Source organism: Dermochelys coriacea, chromosome 11 (genome assembly GCF_009764565.3).
Source record: "Dermochelys coriacea isolate rDerCor1 chromosome 11, rDerCor1.pri.v4, whole genome shotgun sequence".
Lineage (NCBI taxonomy): Eukaryota > Metazoa > Chordata > Testudines > Dermochelyidae > Dermochelys > Dermochelys coriacea.
In genome coordinates, this window is record NC_050078.2 from 39081098 (window position 1) to 39098787 (window position 17690).

Below are 17690 nucleotides of genomic sequence, written 5' to 3' on the forward strand. Positions count from 1 at the left end.
GCTCTCTGGAAGAAGTGTCATCTTGACCTAGGTGCCCTTGATGTTTGGGTGCACTACGCAATCTCCCTGCTGGGGCAAAAGATCTTTGCTCAGGGGAAGAATGCAAGGCTGTTCCCTGGAAAGAGCCCGCAGAGCTGAAAAGCAAGTTTGCCAGGCTCCTATCCAAGCAACAGAGTTCACCCTGGCTTTGCACTTAATTCCTAGGGAATTAACAAAATGAAGAAAGGCACAGAGGAAGCCTTCCCTCCAGTGTGAAAGAAGCATCTGATAGCATCATGGGTCCTTGCCTGTCATGGACCAAAGTCTCACACAACTGTTTGCTACAAGTTAAAACAAGTCCAAGTCCAGCTAACCTCACCTGGCAGAAATTAGATATGCAATGAGGGCCTGAGTGACTGATCACACTGATCCACCCCTTTCTGACTCAGATCATAGGCAGTAGTATGTTTGGCACTTGACAGATGCTCTGCAGACATGGTTACCTTGCTCTGAATACACCATTCCCACAGATGCATTGTTCCCTGACCTAACAAAGGGGACAGATAACATTTGTCTGTTCAGATAATCTATTGCAACCATGTTATTTGTGAGAAGAAATGCCATCTGATCTGTGAAAAGAATCCGTTAAGTTTATGTGAAATTTCCTGAGACTTCTATAGGTCATGAACCATTGAGGATATTCAGTGACCCCTTCAGCACAGCAGACATTGGACATGAAGTAACCAAGTTTGAAAACTTTGGCCTCTGTTTACAAAAAGAGATCACAGTTTGTTCATGGCAAAATGTTTTTTATATTCACAACGAAAAGCAAAATTACTTAAAATCCGAGTTATTTCACTTTGCTACATGTGCTAAGTTAGACCCATTTTGCCAAAATTTTTATCTCGTTGCATGAATTTTTCACTCATAAATGGACCACCCAAGATCAAGCTGATTTCTGAGGAAAAAATAGGAGCATTTCTGAGCAAAAGGTGTTTTTGAAATATAAGCTCAAAATATGAATGTTCACATTTTGATTCCAAAATAGTCATCCGTTGAAATCCATAGAAAAGCTACATTGGGGACTTTCATATTGATAGACTGTGAACAATGACTAACATCTCTCATTTATATAAAATCTTTCTTATTGTGTATAATTTCCAAAGGCCCATTTTGGAACTTTAATGTAAAGAATTAAGAGAACTTTTATCGACAGCTCTACAGATTTTTTTTTAAATGTTTCAGCTAGATTGAAAATGTTAACAGCAATTCTCTGTCACTGCTGAGATTCTTTAAAAAAGGTCAAACAATTGTTTATAACAGTCCAAAAGTATCTTCCACACAATGCTTTGAAAATGTATTTCTGTCCCATTAATACTGATTACTGATATACATAGCAAACCTTATGAAGTGCTTCTTGGACAATAGCTTCACTTTCATTGTCCAATGCTGACGTGGCCATATCTAGTAGCAGGATTTTAGGGTTTCGGACAAGGGCTCGAGCAATAGCTATCCTTTGTTTCTGACCTCCACTCATCTGGCCTCCACCCTCTCCAACAAGGGTATCAAATTGCTGGGTGGAAGAGAAAAATTGAATAAATAACAAAGAATTCTATTCTGTTCCCATTGATGTCAATAGTAAAAATCTCTCATAGATTTCCATAGAAGCAGGCCCAAAATGAATAACAACCTTTGGAAGACAAGTACAGTGTGGTAGGGTTCTAGATCCTTCATAGAGCTGTAGAGCAGACTCCTCCATATTTAACAAATCTTTTCTTCCCAAACTGGGCTTCTCATGTGTACCAGTCCTAAACCAAACTTATATACCCAGATAAAACTTAAGGTTCATTTTGACCCAGTATACTTCATTCAGCAGGAACTGCACCATAGACAAAAATCACCCATCTCTCCCTCTCCAGTGAGCAGCTCACCAGCAAACATTCCAGCAGTTTGAGCTTGTCTGTAGATGGAAGGGACCTATGTGGCCTTAGATGACTCATGATGATCACTATAGTTAGGTCCTTGTAGTGTAGCAATGTCAGGCACACAGGCGCTCTTTAGTCCAGGTCAGGATTTAGGTGACTGCACAGCTTGTGTGGAGTTAGTTTGGGAGCTAGAGAGCCACATATGTCCTATAGCCCCAGCGTAGAATCTCCATTGTGACAAAGTTCCTGCTCTACCCTGGTGGGTCTTGTGCTTATTGGTGGATTTGCTCGCCTTGGAGCTTCACAGCAGCCCTCAGCTTGGCCGTTTTTCTGAATTCACAGTCCAGGTCGACTCCTCCTGTGTCTGACCAGGAGTTGGGAGGATTTGGGGGGAACTCAGGCCCACCCTCTACTGGTTTCCAGCCCAGGGCCCTGTGGAATGCAGCTGTCTAGAGTGCCTCCGGGAACAGCTGTGCGACAGCTACAACTCCCTGGGCTACTTTCCCATGGCCTCTTCCCAACACCTTCTTTATCCTCACCATAGGACCTTCCTCCTGGTGTCTGATAATGCTTGTACACCTCAGTCCTCCAACCATCCACGTTCTCACTCTCAGCTCCTAGTACCTCTTGCTCCCAGCTCCACACACACCACAAACTGAAGTGAGCTCCTTTTTAAAACCCAGGTGCCCTGATTAGCCTGCCTTAATTGATTCTAGCAGCTTCCTGATTGGCTGCAGGTGTTCTAATCAGCCTGTCTTAATTGTCTCCAGAAGGTTCCTGATTGTTCTGGAACCTTCCCTGTTACCTTACCCAGGGAAAAGGGACCTACTTAGCCTGGGGCTAATATATCTGTCTTCTATTACTCTCCTATAATCATCTGGTCAGACCCTGTCACACCATATATTCACTTATAACCAAATTCTGCCTTTTCTCTACTACCAAGGACACTGCAGGCGATTGTGTATTACACAGTCTTTCTAACGTGGCCTATCTACTTCACCTGGGAACCTAGGAAAGCAGCTTGGGATGATAAAATGTATGCCTCTGAGCAAATTAGTTGTATTTTAACTAAAGGAATCTATTTTAACCCTGTCCAGGAATCAGTTTAGGCCAGTCAGATACTTAAATAATATCCTTAGGGACTAACGTGCCAATTAATATGAGCTAGGGGCACAGAGGTTACTGGGCCTGATGAACCAACAGCTATAGGAGGTTGGGATTCAGGGGCAGGGGAACCTCCATATGACAGATAGTATTAAGATAGGAGGGTGGGGAGCTGGAAGGTTCTTCATAGACTATTAAGAAACACATTTAAGTGAGTGGGAGGACTGGATCCTAACTAGCTTTTTGCCTGGGCAGAACCAGACCTGGGAAGGGTGAAAATCTGCCTTTCCTCTCTTTGATGCATTGATTATTACCACGTAGTTCTAGATTTCCCCTGGTACTGAATGTTCTGTATATGTTTCTTGGGGAGTGTATTCATCTTTGCTCCCTAACGTGGCCAAATACATGTAGTATACCTTATTTAGTCACTTCAAAGGAATGTCTGTAACTCTATTGTTTTCATTCATTCTATGCTTTCTCCCCATCCATTTGAGTACCCAACAGGTTGCCCATAGAATCACAGAACTGTAGGGCTGGAAGGGCTCTCAAAAGGTCATCTAGTCTATCCCCCTTTTCCTCCCGATGAGGCAAGACCAACTATAATTTAGACTATCCCTTACAGGTGTTTGCCTCATCTGTTCTTAAAAACCTCCAGTTACGAGGATTTCACAACCTCCCTTGGAAGCCTATTCAAGAGCTTAACTATCCTTATAGTTAGAAAGTTTTATTACTATCTAACCTAAATCTCCCTTGCTGCAGATTAAGCCCATCACTTCTTGTACTACCTTCAGTGGACATGGAGAACAATTGATCAGTATTCTCTTCATAACAGCCCTTAACATATTTGCAGACTTGCTATCAGGTCCCACCTCAGCCTTCATTTTCTCAAGACTAAACATCCCAGTGTTTTTAACCTTTCCTCAGAGGTCAGGTTTTCTAAAACGTTTTTAATTTTCATTGCTTTCCTCTGGACTCTGTCCAATTTGGCCACATCTTTAATAAAACATGGTGCCCATAACTGGATACAGTACTGCTGCTTAGGCCTCACCAGAACTGAGGAGAGTGAGACAGTTGCCTCCCGTGTCATACATACAGCAATCCTGTTAATACATCCCACAATGATATTAGCCTTTTTTGCAACTGCATCATATTGTTGATTCATATTCAATTTGTGATCCAGTCTAGCACCCAAATCCTTTCAGCACTACTATTGTCTAACCACTTATTCTCCATTTTGTGATTGTGCATTTGATTTTTAATTCTTAAATGTAGTTAGAATCATAGAATCATAGACGATTAGGGTTGGAAGAGACCTCGGAGGTCATCTAGTCCAACCCCCTGCTCAAAGCAGGACCAACACCAACTAAATCATCCCAGCCAGGGCTTTGTCAAGCCAGGCCTTAAAAAGCTCTAAGGATGGAGATTCCACCACCTCCCTAGGTAACCCATTCCAGTGCTTCACCACCCTCCTAGTGAAATAATGTTTCCTAATATCCAACCTAGACCTCCCCCACTGCAACTTGAGACCATTGCTCCTTTGCACTTGTCTATATTGAATTTCATCTAGTTGATTTCAGACCAATTCTCCTATTTGTTAAGGTTGTTTTGAATTCTAATCTTGTCCCCCAAAGTGCTTGCAACCCCTCCCAGCTTGGTGTCATCCACAAATTGTATAAGCATACTCTCCACTCCATTATCCAAGTCATTCATTAAAATATTGAATAGCACCAGATGCATGACTGACCCCTGCAGGACCTAACTAAATACCTTTCCCCAGTTTGACAAGGAACCATTCATAACTACTTTTTTAGTATGATCTTTCAACCAGTTTTGCACCCACATTATAGTAATTTTATCCAGATCACATTTCCCTAGTTTGCTTATGAGAATGTCATGTGGGACTGTGTCAAAAGCCTTACTAAAAATCAAAATATATCATGTTCACTGCTTGCCCCCCATCCACTATGCCAATAACACTGTCAAAGAAGGAAATTAGGCTGGTTTGGCATGATTTGTTCTTGACAAATCCATCGTTCGCTATTCCTGATAACCCTATTATCCTATAGGTGGTTACAAATTGATTGTTTAATCATTCGTTCCAATATCTTTCAGGTATCCAAGTTAAGTTGACTGGTCTATAATTCCCTGGGTGCTCTTTCTTCCCTTTTTGAAAGATAGGTGGGTATGTTTGCCATTCTCCAGTGCTGGTCATGGTTGCAGAGGGAAAGGGAGAGGCATTTTCTCACTATTCATCAAGTTCTGATAAAATACTCTAACAGGCAACATTTACCAGTGGCAGATCCATGATAAAGTTGTAGGCATTGGCTTCCTTGGCGGCTTTGATGATGTCTTCCATACTAGCACCATCTTGGCCATAGCGAATGTTCTCCGCAATTGTGGTAGCAAACAGGACTGGTTCTTGCTCAACAATACCGATCAGTGAGCGCAACCACTGAACGTTAAGGGAGCGAATGTCATGGCCATCAAGGGTAACCTACAGGAGACCACCAGTTAAAAGTGAAAAAGCAGTCACCGGCGCCGAGGGGGGGGTACTCGCCCCCGGCCCCGCCCTGACTCCACCCCTGCCCCGCCCCCTCCTGCCCCGGCCCCGCCCTGACTCCACCCCTGCCCCGCCCCCTCCTGCCCCGGCCCCGCCCTGACTCCACCCCGGCCCCGCCCCCTCCTGCCCCGGCCCCGCCCTGACTCCACCCCTGCCCCGGCCCCGCCCTCATCCCAACCCCTTCCCCAAAGTCCTCGCCCCAACTCTGCCCCCCTGGACTCCTTCCCCAAACCCCCACCCCGCCCCGCCTCTTCCCAGAGTGCGCCGCGTTCCCGCTCCTGCCCCGGCCGGCTCCAGGCGCCGGCGAGCCAAGCGGGTGCCTGGGGCGGCCGGACGTCGGGCAGCGGGAATTCAGCCGCCGCTCCGGCACAGCGCGTGTCCCGCTGGGCAGCAAGTCGGCGGTGGGGACGCGACTCTTCTTCGGCGGCGAGTGTGTTTTGTTTCTTTGCCGCTTGGGGAGCCGGCCCTGCCTCCCCGCGCTTGCGGCCCTGATTGCGGCCCGCGCTTGCGGCAAGCGCTGCGGGCTAGGGGGAGAAGCGGGGGCCCGGCGCGCTCTGGGGGGGCGGGGAGCTGCCGGGCGCCCACCAATTTTTCCCGGCGGCTGCTCCAGCCCGGAAGCACCGGCGGAGTCGGCGCCTATGAAAGCAGCTGGTGTCACCCGGCTGTAACTCTACAGCCTCTAACGGAGTTACTCCCGAGTAATCCTGGTACAAGACAGATCAAAACCAGCCTTACTTGGACTTCAGCCCTATAGATTCAAAAATAAAACTATAAAAAGAAGTCATGAGAATACTGGACTCAACTCGGCAAGAAGACGAGCGCTTCCCACCCCTCAGGGAAGTAAATAATTATGTTTGCTATATTGTATCATACAAGTCTTTAATCAAGATTGGATATTTTGCCAAAAATAGGCTCAAACGGGAATTAATTCAGGGAAATCCCATGAACAGACTTTATGATCACAGTGGTCCCCTCTGGCTTTATAATCTGTGAATCTATGACAATCTAAAGATAAAAAGAAAAGGAGTACTTGTGGCACCTTAGAGACTAACGAATTTATTAGAGCATAAGCTCACGAAAGCTTATGCTCTAATAAATTTGTTAGTCTCTAAGGTGCCACAAGTACTCCTTTTCTTTTTGCGAATACAGACTAACACAGCTGCTACTCTGAAATCTAAAGATAAATCACTTCCCATGAAAAATTTCACATTTGACTTTTCATCCTCATTCAGAATGAATTTTTTTCCCCAAACTGACATTTTAGTTCATTTGCCTCAGTTTCTTATACCTACATCTCTGGGGTTGGTTATGAGAACTAATCAGTGTTTGTAATAGAGCTGCTGGAAATATTTCAATTGATTTGGTTTTTGGGATGAGAAATGGACTTTAGAAATTTTTGCAAATAAAAAGGCTTTTAAAAAAAATGTTCAGGGTGTTTTTTTTTTCTTTTTTACAAAACCGGAAAATGAAAATTTAGGTTATTTTTGTTTGTTTTTCAGTTCTACATTTTCCTCTCTGCCCCCTGTTCTCTTCCCCGCCCTTGTTTTCCTTCTCTCCCTCCTTGTTTCACTGGCAAAACAGAAGAAGGGGAAAAAGGGGGAAAGGGGGGGGAACAATGAAAACTAAAAATTTTTGAAAAGGAAAATGTTCAAAACCAGACACTTTTGATAAAAATGTTCACAAAAATAACTGAACAAACATAAATTCAATCTCTTTTGAAACCAGGGAAATGAAAATTACTTGGAAATTTTCCAGGATTTTTTCCCCGTTTTTCATCCTGCTCCAGTTTGTAAAGCACTTTCAGGTCCTCAGATGAAAGGTGTGATATGAGTGTAACATATGCTGATTATTAGCATGACTAGGACATGAGGAAATTATGGAAAGATCACCATAATATGACTGATTTTTATATAAATGGGTTCCAAGTGAGAATTGGTTTATACTTCACTCATCCTTTGACTCTTTTAAGTTCAGTTACAGAGCACCATTTATGTGATTTATACAATTGAGCCAAATGTTAATGAAATAAGAATGTTTATATATTAAACATTTCTGTTGTTGGTAATAACGCATAGTTAATCCATTCAGCATATACTGTAACAGTATTATAGGTAAGACTAAGATTTTTTCCATGGGGGCCACGTAAATCACAGAATCAGTGACTTCCGTGACTTCAGCCCAGTGGCTGGGAGCTGCAGGACGTCGGGGGGACCCTGGAGCTCCTGCCACCATGGGCACCAGGGAACCTCAGAGAGTCGAGCCCCCACAGGCGGAGAGGGGCCCCCAGAGCTCCCAGTGGCCCCCCGCAGCTGCCTAGCCACTAAGGGCAGTGTGGGGACCCAGCAACTTGAGCTCCCCATTTTGCCATGGGTATTTTTAATAAAAGTCACCGACAGGTAATCAGCTTCCATGAATTTTTCTTTATTGCCCGAGACCTGTCGGTGACTTTCACTAAAAATATCCGTGACAAAATCTTAGCTTTAATTATAGGATAATGATTAAGTGCTCAAGAGTAAATTTCTCAGGATTTAAAACTGTTCGTCACTTCTAGATTCCCTAGCCTAAATACGACTTTTATATGCATAAGTGCAGTTCTCATTGAAGCTTAGCATTTAATTCTTATTTTGTAGGGAAACCACTTTTGTCCTCACTAAAAACTTCTTTTCTTTCCCATAAATATTGCTGATTGTATCATTCAGGAGACTCCAGAACAGAACTAAACAAAGCATCCTGCTCGTTTCCTCAGTCACTGTTTTTTGGAATGGATTTTAAAAAAAATCCAGAATCCTGCTTCCCAACTTTGAGTAACAACGATGATACCCTTTAAAGTGAATAAGGTTAGAGAAGCCCAGCTAGAGTAAGACACTCACCATGCCTTCAGTAGGGTCATAGAACCGCTGAATGAGCTGCACTGTGGTGCTTTTCCCAGCTCCACTGGGTCCAACAAAAGCAGTTGTCTCCCCTGATTTAATAACCATGCTAAGTTTATCCAAAATCTGAAAGCACAAAAGAGACCGTCCATTGTAACTACAACATGCCTGAAACCAAGCAGATGGACTGGAAATCATCCTGGTTTGCTTTCAACTTAAATGAAGACGGGAAAAGAGAACCAAAGGATTTTTAAATAAACTGAAAAGCTTGATTTTACAGTTTGTTAACAGCATTATTTTCCATGAAGGATATACAGGCAAATTCTGATCTTTGTTGGTTATGTCTGACTCCCATTGAAATGAAGAAGAGTTGGATATACCCTAGAGGAGAATTTGCTGTATATGTGTTATGAGTACCTGCTAAAATCTACATGTTATGTTTGCACCAAAGATATTATATAGAATAATATGATACATAATATGCTGCTGTGTCTAGAAGTGGCTGCGTTTATTTGTTTGTCCAGTAATACTCTTTTCAAGCAGACCTTGTCACAGCAGCAGTGAAGCAAGAGACATAAAATCAGTGTTCTTTTCCCTCTTCCTAGCACTTTACAGTATAATGCACGGCACTTCCCCAGAACAATGGAAGAATTAAATTATAAAATCTCTTCATTCATTTTGTTTTACTACCTTCTATCCTATTTTTGCATAAATTTATAGAACTGTATAGTTGATTAAGGAGCTCTGAAAAATAAAAGGAATCCAATAAAAAGTGGAAACATGAACAAATTGCTAAGGGAAAGTATAAAAGAACAGCACAAGCCTCTAGGGACAAAATCAGAAAGGCTAAGGCACAAAATGAGTTACACATAGCAGGGGACATAAAAGGTAATAAGAGATTCTTTAAATACATTAAGAAAAGGAGTAGTTGTGGCACCTTAGAGACTAATAAATTTATTAGAGCATAAGCTGTTGTGAGCTACAGCTCACTCCAAATGCATCCGATGAAGTGAGCTGTAGCTCACGAAAGCTTATGCTCTAATAAATTTGTTAGTCTCTAAGGTGCCACAAGTATTCCTTTTCTTTTTGCGAATACAGACTAAAATGGCTGCTACTCTGAAACCTGTCATTATGCAAGGCACTGAATTTAAATACATTAGGAGCAAGACAGCAGGAAGAAGGAAAGTGTAGGTCCTCTGCTTAGCAAGGAAGGAGATCTAATAACTGATGGTGTCAAGAAGGTTGAGGTGTTTAATGCCTATTTTGCTTCAGTTTTCACTAAAAAGCTTAATGATGAACCGATATTCAGCACAATTAATATTAACAATTAATATTAACAACAAGGGGGAAAGATGCAAGACAGAATAGGGAAAGAACAGGTTAAAGACTATTTAGATAAGTTAGATATAGTTCAGTCAGCAGGGCATGATGAAATTCAACTTCCGTACTTAAAGAACTAAGTGAAGCAATCATGGAACCATTAGCAATTATCTTTGAACACAAGGAATAGCCAGCATGGATTTGTCAAGAACAAATCATGCCAAACCTACCTAATTTCTTTCTCTGACAGGGTTAATGGCCTAGTGGATGGGAGGAAGTGGTGGACATGATATATCTTGATTTTTAGTAAAGCTTTTGACACACATGACATTCTCATAAGCAAACTAGGGAAATGTGGTTTAGATTTCCATACCATAAGGTGGGTGCAAAACTGGTTGAAAGACCGTACTTGAAGAGTATTTATCAATTGTTCACTGTTAAATTGGGGGAGGTATCTTGCAGGGTCCCAGAGGGGTCAGTCCTGGGTCTGGTACTATTCTATATTTTCATGAATGGCTTGGATAATGAAGTGAAGACAATGCTTATAAAATTTGTGGATGACACCAAGCTGGGAGGGGTTGTAAGCATATTGGGGGACAGGATTAGAATTCAAAACAACCTTGACGAATAGGAGAATTGGTCTAAAATCAGCAAGATTAAATTCAATATAGAGAAGTACAAAATCTACATTTAGGAAACAAAAATCAAATGCACAAGTAAAAGATGGAGAATAACTGTCTTAACAATGGTATTGCGGAAAGGATCTGGGGGTTATATTTGTAAATCACAAATTGAATGCAAATCAGTAATGTGATGCAGTTGCAAAAAAGGCTAATATCACTGTGGAATGTATTCACAGGAGTGTTGTATGTATGACACGGGAGGCAACTGTCTTGCTCTACTCAGTTCTGGTGAGACCTCAGCAGCAGTACTGTGTCCAGTTATGGGCACCACGTTTTATTAAAGAGATGGCCAAACTGGACAGAGTCCAGAGGAAAGCAATGAAAATTATAAACATTTTAGAAAACCTAACCTCTGAGGAAAGGTTAAAAACACTGGGTATGTTTAGCCTTGAGAAAAGAAGACTGAGGGGGGATCTGCTAGCAAGCCTTTGCCAGAGGATGTTGTGAAGGCCAAGACTATAACAAGGTTCAAAAAAGAACTAGAAAAATTCATGGAAGACAGGTCCATCAATGGCTATTAGCCAGAAGCTGGGAATGGGCGACAGGGGATGGATCACTATTCTGTTCATTCCCTCAGGGGCACTTGCCAATTGGCCATTGCGGAAGACAGGATCCTGGGCTAGATGGACCTTTGGTCTGACCCAGTATGGCCATTCTTATGTTCTTATGTCTGCACATATGTTAAGGGCTGTTATGAGGAGGACACTGATCAATTGTTCTCCATGTCCACTGATGGTAGGACAAGAAGTAATAGGCTTAATCTGCAGCAAGGGAGATTTAGAATAGCTGTTAGGAAAAACTTTCTAACTATAAGGATAGTTTAGCTCTGGAATAAGCTTCCAAGGGAGGTTGTGGAATCCCCATTATTGGCAGTTTTTAAGAACAGGATGAACAAACACCTGTCAGTGATGGTCTAAATTTCCTTATTTCCTGCTTCAGCGTAGGAGGATAGACTAGATGACCTTCTGAGGTCCCTTCCAGACTTACATTTCTATGAATCTATGATTTCAAGGGAAGCACTATGCAGATGAACCAAGATGAATTTTTGTGAGCTCACAGTCTACAAAAAAGAATTCTCATGAATGTACTGGAAAAGAAAACTACACAACTTCTAACACTTTTGACACCAAAATAATTAATTGCCTACTTTTAAACAAAGGGCTTGTGTTTTTGGAAAGTAAGTTATAACATAGGATTTTATAGATTACTGGCATAATAGCATATTCTATTTAGCTACCGTAAGTTATTCAAAAGAGGAATGATAAATAATCACCTTTACTTCTGGCCTGGACGGGTAATGGAATGTTACATTGTGGAATTCAATTTCACCTCTTATTTTATCCAGCTTGTAGCCCTCTTCTGACATGCAGTCAATGGTAGGTTTCTAGAGTAGAATTTGTCATGTTATTTATTTGGTGTTAAACAACTGAGACTGCTGCAGTAGATACAGTATTCCTTCCAATACACAAAATAATGACATTTCAGTTTGAAGAGCTCTGGGCTGTACTCCAAAGCAGAACAGATTCTGCTACAGGAGCATAAGACTCTAAGCTAAAATGACAATGTGGTTGTCACTGGTGAGGAAAGTTGGGAAGAGAAATGACGTCTGCATGGGGCACACAGCCATCTCTCTCAGTCTGTTAGGTCACTTGGGATAATCCATTAGAAAGGCTGGGTGTGTGTCACGGCAAAGCATAAGAAATATTGTGGCTTTGTCATTGTAAAAAATTCAAGGAAAAGTCACAGCACACGATGGTATAATTATGAGTAAGTTCACTTTCTATTAGAATCATGTTAAATAATATATAAAGATAGCATAACAACAATTAAAAACACAAACTTCTGTTCTCATCTAAACATACAGACAGGCTTTGGGAGACAGCACCTCAGCTGGTGCAAGTCTGCATAGCCCATTGACATCAATGGTGGTATATCCATTTACATCAGCTGGAGATTTGATGCTGGGTGTTTCCTGAAGCTCGGCTACAGTAGGAATATTAAGACCTTCTTCTGTGCCTGTAGCCTTAATTTGTAGCTGATCATTAGCTGTACTTACAAGACCTAAACATGAAATATCAGTGTTTGGTAAAAACTTGAATATTCACAAACAAGACATTTAAAGATGTTGATTCAATGTCCTCCCTATAAATTGCAGCTAGGTCTTTTTTTTGTGCAGGCAGCTGTTTCTTAATTATCCTCATTTCACTCATTTACACTGTTAATAAAAGCCTACCCTGCATGGGGCGTATTTAATTATTTTTCACAGCAGACTGACAGAACTTAGGAATTCCGTACTTACTTTATCTATCGTCTCAAAGATGATTGTTGCAGCCCCGCGGCCAGTAGCGAAGGCCTCCAAACAAGGAGAAGCCTGACCAAGACTTAAAGCACCTATTAAGACTCCAAAGAAAACCTGAAAAAACATGGGAAGACATTAACTGCTTTATGTTAATTTTTTCCTTAGAGCTTAGAAAACAACCTGGTACAGCCCCTGGGTGGTAACTAGACAAGGCCTGAGTCTTCTGGACATGTTTGGGGCTAGCAAGCAGGATTCATGCTCCAATGTTTGAAAACATATAGGACAGCATGGTGATGTGCCCTCTGTATTTGGAGTTTTAAATGCATTATGTTACTTGGCATTATGCTCGATCAGCAGCTTTAAAATACTCTTTGGTTGAAGTACTGTTGCTGTTAATGTGGGACTGATGACTGTATATGTATCACACCTGCAAATCTTGCTACAAAGGCAGGTTCCTGCCACTGAGAGGATTTTCCCCCCTCCCTATGTAAAAGTGAACCACAGCAGTAGTGTCTATGCCATCAGAACCCATACTCCACCTGCCAGTGCTTGAACTGAGTGAGTGTGGGATGGAACAGCATACAGGCCCTTTTGGTAGAATGCTATATCACTTCATAGCTGCTGAATTTGTGGAAGACTCAACTCCACTCCTAGAGCATACCCACATTCCTCCTCTGGTTTTTCAAATGAATGCTGTTGCAGCAGCTCACCCCAGCCCTACCCAGTGAAAGTGTTCTTCCCCAATCCTAGCTAAGAACCCAAGAAAGGAATCACTTGCTGATCACCCCTTTCTGAAAATCCCAGAATCATGTCCTTTTGCGCTAAGTCAGGGTAGCATGAGAGGAGATCTGACATGGGATCTGAAGAAAGGCCATGTTTCGGGTGCAGCCTTTCTTTCTGAAGGGATCACTAGAGAGCTCAGCCAGCAGGGGCAAACACCAGTGGGCTGAAGACACTCTACTCCAAGAGCCCAACAGGAAGGCAGGGAAGCTGGGGAGGAGGCCAGAATGCTGAAAGCATTTGCCAGAACTTGTCTTCATTGGGAGCTTTGAATGCTCAGTCCCTCTGAAAATCAAACCACTTTTATTAAGGTGCATAAATCTATATTTATGTGCCTGACTGTAGGCACCGAAGTCTGAAAGTGTTGGTCATTGTAATCAGGGGCGAGGAACTTAAAGAATAGGATACTGGGGGACAGGGATCATAAGAATGGCCATAATGGGTCAGACCAAAGGCCCATCTAGCCCAGTATCCTGTCTTCTCACAGTGGCCAATGCCAGGTACCCCAGAGGGAATGAACAGGTAATTATCAAATGATCCATTCCCTGTTGCTCATTCCCGGCTCCTGGCAAACAGAAGCTAGGGACACCCATTCCTGAACATCCTGGCTAATAGCCATTGATGGACCTATCCTCCATGAATTTCTCTAGTTCTTTTTTGAACCCTGTTATAGTCTTGGCCTTCATAACATCCTCTGGCAAAGAGTTCCACAGGTTGACTGTGTGTTGTGTGAAGAAATATTTCCTTTTGTTTGTTTTAAACCTGCTGCCTATTAATTTCATTTGGTGACCCCTAGTTCTTGTGTTATGAGTAGGAGTAAATAACACTTCCTTATTTACTTTCTCCGCACCAGTCATGATTTTATAGACCTCTATCATATTCCCCCTTAGTCGTCTCTTTTCCAGGCTGAAAAGGCCCAGTTTTATTAATCTCTCCTCATATGGAAGCCGTTCCATACCCCTAATTTTTTAGTTTTGTTTAGAATTTATTTTGATTTATGCCATCCCTTCTTGGCTATTATCACAGAGGTGGTAGCTTGATGTAGCAGATAATGAATGTCTGGCCTATGCCCTTTGATTTTGGCCCATCTTTTTGCTCTGTTATGACTGATCAGCTTGGAAACAAATAAAAAATGCGAAGAGGATTATGTGTAACCATTTACATTAGTTTGGTGATGTCTGCGGAATTCTGCTAAGAAGCAGTTAAGGACTTAGCTAGCCTTCTGAGAACAGCAGACAGGCATGTGGCAGGGTGTGGCAGGTAAACTCTATTGCCAGGGGAGAATGAAATATTCACAGGGGCAGATTCTCCTCTAATTTACACTATTATAAATCAAGACTGAACTCATCCACTGAACTCATTCAAGCTACACTGCTGTAAAATCAGAGTAAGCAAGAGGGAACCAGGCCCAGTGGTTTTGGTTATAACAAGGGAAAACATTGCTTGCTTAACCCTTACTGACATAATTGGATGGGTGTTCAGCACAACCTCTCTGTGACCCAGAAAGGAATATTTGGAGACCGGGCGTATATGTTTAGAGTGATAAGTGAGAAATTTGATGCAAAAGAAAGATGATTGGCAACTCAGAAAGCAGAGAAAAGAAAGGCAGCACTGGAGATATTCCCTTCCAATGTTGGCTACAGTTTATCAGCTACAAGATAGTTCCCTGCTGGTTACCATTTACCAGTTGGGAATGCGGAACTACAGTTATTGGGTGCAAGTCAAGGAAATCTCTGGCGGGCTTTATCGCTGCACTGACCTATTAGTGCCAAGTGTAATTTCAGGTTATTCCATCTGAGGGCCATCTGCCAGCAGTAGAGAATAATTAAAATATCTAAGAATTCAGGTTCCATAACATTTAAACCACTGGTATCTCGAACAACCATTCTATTTCACCTAACAGCTTCCAGAGCTGCATAAAAGTTGGCACAATGTGCTTCCAGCACACCACTGCAAGAACCAGAGTTTGAACTTTATAGACAGAAATAGCAGCTGAATCCTGGAGTAGTGGAGAAGAAGGTCCTTCAGGAAAAAATAGGCTGTTTTGCCATTTTATATTTGGTAACTAAATACAAGAGCAAAGAGCAGAGAAGAAAAGCATGGTCAGACAGTATTCACCACTCTGAAAGATAGCTGATAACTAATATACATGTTCAGGGACAGTTCTGAATAACTATCAGATATGAAAGGGGCAAGTATTATAACCAGTACCTGTAAGAGAGTTCCAGGTGAATACTCATTTTCTTCAAGGACAAGTTTTGAGCCATACCAAAATGCTAATGCATAACACAGGAAGATTATGAACCAGATGTAACCAGTGAAGAATCCCATTATCATCCCTTTTCTAATTCCCCAGCGCTGGGCAAACACTAGGTTTTTATCATATCTAAGGAAAGAATAAAAATGAAAGTGGATGAATTGCATTTACCAGAAAACTAGGATGAGCAAAGACCAATACAATCAGGCTGTTTCTTGGAGGGCTGTTCCTTCAGTAATACAGTGGATACCATAAAAAATTTAGCATTTACTACTCTGCAGTAAGGGTCCCATGCTACTTTCACTGAAATTAACTGCAAAGCTGCTAATGATTCCAGTGGGTGTAGTAGCAACCTCAGACAATAAAATAGTAGACTGTCCTATTATAAAAAGAAAAGGAGTACTTGTGGCACTTGTTCTGTTGTGTGGTTGCTGGTGAGTATTTGCTTCAGATTGGGGGGCTGTCTGGAAGGGTGGACTGGCCTGTCTCCTAAGATCTGTGAAACACAATAAATGGACACAAATCAGACATACCACATGATCCATTGTCTATAGCCAAGCTCTACGATATAACCGCATTTGCTCCAACCCCTCAGACAGAGACAAACACCTACAAGATCTCTATCATGGATTCTTACAACTACAATACCTACCTGCTGAAGTGAAGAAACAGATTGACAGAGCCAGAAGAGTACCCAGAAGTCACCTACTACAGGACAGGCCCAACAAAGAAAATAACAGAACGCCACTAGCCATCACCTTCAGCCCCCAACTAAAACCTCTTCAACCGCATCATCAAGGATCTACAACCTATCCTGAAGGACGACCCATCACTCTCACAGATCTTGGGAGACAGGCCAGTCCTTGCTTACAGACAGCCCCCGACTCTGAAGCAAATACTCACCAGCAACCACACACCACACAACAGAACCACTAACCCAGGAACCTATCCTTGCAACAAAGCCCGTTGCCAACTCTGTCCACATATCTATTCAGGGGACACCATCATAGGGCCTAATCACATCAGCCACACTATCAGAGGCTCATTCACCTGCGCATGTACCAATGTGATATATGCCATCATGTGCCAGCAATGCCCCTCTGCCATGGACATTGGTCAAACTGGACAGTCTCAACATAAAAGAATAAATGGACACAAATCAGACGTCAAGAATTATAACATTCAAAAACCAGTTGGAGAACACTTCAATCTCTCTGGTCACTCGATTACAGACCTGAGGGTGGCTATCCTTCAACAAAAAAACTTCAAAAACAGACTCCAACGAGAGAGTGCTGAATTGGAATTAATTTGCAAACTGGATACAATTAATTTAGGCTTGAATACCTTCTGTTGGAGGAGAAGGTAGTTGTACTTTGTTTTGTATTTTTAGTATTTGTGTGTGTGTAGGGGCTTTGTGCTGGGAGAGCAGCTGAGCTCTGCTTAGGGGGTGGGGCTTCTGACTAGGGGTCCTATAAAGGTAGCCAGCCAGTCAGGCAGCGGCACAGGAGCTAGCAAACAGAGCTCTAAACAGGGGAGTTTGAGTGGGAGTTTGGATTGTGGTGCTTGTTTGGGATTTGCTTTTGCTGGGGGGGTGGTCTTTTTGGTGTGCCTTGTGTTTCCCAGATTAACAGGATTTAGGTGGGAAGGTGATGACAGATATGGAGGCAGCTGTAGGAGTGACTCCTGTAGTGGAAGACACATTGAGGATGACTGGATGTGGAAGCTGTGGTATGTACATGATCCTGGAGGGGGGAACCAGTAAGAGTTTTTTCTGCATGAAATGTTGTCTGATAGAGCTGATGGAGGAAAAGATCCGAGGTTTGGAGATGCAGGTGGAAAGTCTTGTTGAGTTTAGGAAGGGGTATGAGCAGATGATGGAGCAAAGATATGAGGTATCTGAAGGGAAAAGCTCA

At 42.4% G+C, this 17690-nt stretch overlaps 1 protein-coding gene across 1 annotated transcript in view; it reads right to left on the reverse strand.

Moving 5' to 3' along the window:
- The window catches only part of ABCB11 (ATP binding cassette subfamily B member 11), a 55003-nt gene extending 39097 nt beyond the window's left edge, over positions 1-15906 (reverse strand). The window contains exons 1-6 of the mRNA XM_038422443.2: positions 15732-15906; positions 12741-12854; positions 11715-11825; positions 8439-8564; positions 5299-5502; positions 1382-1552 (exon numbers count right to left, since the gene is read on the reverse strand). Coding sequence (XP_038278371.2) covers positions 1382-1552; positions 5299-5502; positions 8439-8564; positions 11715-11825; positions 12741-12854; positions 15732-15857 — 852 coding nt within the window. The 5' untranslated portion in view covers positions 15858-15906. The remainder of the gene's footprint in view (positions 1-1381; positions 1553-5298; positions 5503-8438; positions 8565-11714; positions 11826-12740; positions 12855-15731) is intronic.
- Between the last annotated feature and the right edge of the window lie 1784 nt (positions 15907-17690).